The sequence below is a fragment of the Pseudomyrmex gracilis genome, unplaced genomic scaffold, assembly GCF_002006095.1.
Source record: "Pseudomyrmex gracilis isolate BER0280 unplaced genomic scaffold, ASM200609v1 scaffold_5647, whole genome shotgun sequence".
Taxonomy (NCBI): domain Eukaryota; kingdom Metazoa; phylum Arthropoda; class Insecta; order Hymenoptera; family Formicidae; genus Pseudomyrmex; species Pseudomyrmex gracilis.
In genome coordinates, this window is record NW_018026231.1 from 1 (window position 1) to 1,557 (window position 1,557).

The 1,557-nt window shown below is 26.4% G+C and overlaps 1 protein-coding gene across 1 annotated transcript; it reads left to right on the plus strand.

Annotated features, from left to right (window-relative positions):
* Nucleotides 1–43: 43 nt before the first annotated feature.
* On the plus strand, nt 44–1,188 carry LOC109863505 (the record flags this gene model as incomplete). Its single annotated transcript, XM_020443766.1, has 5 exons — nt 44–228; nt 318–419; nt 503–592; nt 934–1,055; nt 1,171–1,188. Coding segments are annotated over exons 1-5 (405 nt in total), but the record flags the coding sequence as incomplete, so codon positions are not given.
* Between the last annotated feature and the right edge of the window lie 369 nt (nt 1,189–1,557).

Below are 1,557 nucleotides of genomic sequence, written 5' to 3' on the forward strand. Positions count from 1 at the left end.
TAAGAAAAAGAAACAAACAAAAACGACGCATAAATGCAAAAAAGTATTTTTCATCTTCTTCAGACGAAGAAAATAAAGAAAATCGACATATCAAAAAGAAGAAACAACTACCTCCTTTTCCACAATTACAAGATTATATATCAAGTAAGCCTATAATGAGCGAAGTTATAAAAAATATTAACACATCACATGAAGGAACTTCTATTGATAAAACGTATAATAGGAGCAGTAAGTAAAAATAACTTATTTACTATTCATAAATAATCAGTACTAACATTTCTACTCTTTTTCTTTATCTTTTTCTTTTTTTTATACAGGTGTTTCCAGACAATGCATTCCAAGCAGTTCAATATATGCTGAAAACACTGTTATTGAAGATACTTCTAATGAAGAAACTACTAATAAAAGATATAATAGCAGTAAGTAGAAACAATCTATTTACTATTCATAAATAATCTGTACTAACATTTGTACTCTTTTTCTTTCTTTTTTTTTTATACAGGTGTTTCCAGACAATGCATTCCAAGCAGTTCAATATATGCTNAAAAAACTGTTATTGATGCTGATATGAATAAAGAAAATGTTTTTGATGGTACGTATATTAATCTTAAAAATGCGTTCTGTTTCATGCATATACGCATATTTATCTATAGTACACGTTACGTATACTATAGATTATATGCGCATATGCATGAAACGCACTTCTAATGCTTTTTTCTTGTTAATATAAAAGCGTATATGTAGACAAATATGTATTTTATTTATTTAATATTTATTTCAAAGCGCGCGTATATTCACACACATACGCATACAAACGCATACAATACTACAGTCACATAATTGTTACAGAATTTAAAAAGCTCATTTTATTTAAATTAAATAAACTATTATATAAAATGGACATATTGCAAAATAAAATTAATTTGCTTGAAGACAAAATATCACATCCAATAAACATAAACGAAGAATTAGATATTCAATTACCAATATTATCACTGGAGGAATTACAATTATTTGAGGAGCAATTAGAAGAAGAAAGATTTAGAAATCAAATGGTATTACATATTTAATAGCTGCTATTTTTTTTACGAGTAGCATTAGTATATACTCAGACAGATATATGTGTGTGTCTCTAAAATCTAATATTATTTATACACTGTATTTTTTTAGCTTCATATTTTAAAGCTGGTTGGTGGAAGCAATCCATATATATAATGATACGCAACATGTTAAAAAAAGTATTCACAAATACTTTAGCTCTACAATTCAGCTGGGCTGGTAAAAAAGCTAAGCGCACTTTCAAAGACTTGAAACTTGCAAATATAATAATACGTAAGTTTTTATGATTTTATTTTAAAATTGATTNTAACTATATATAATGTAACACTTGTGGAGATTTTCCTTATATATTTTCTTGGCATCAGCATAATCGCAACACTTTTCCATGTTATTATTTTTAATCAATATATATATTTTAGAATTAATATTTTCAATTAACTCTATCATATACTTTTGCATTATAGAGGCTGTTCGTACAATATATACGCAGGCAAACGA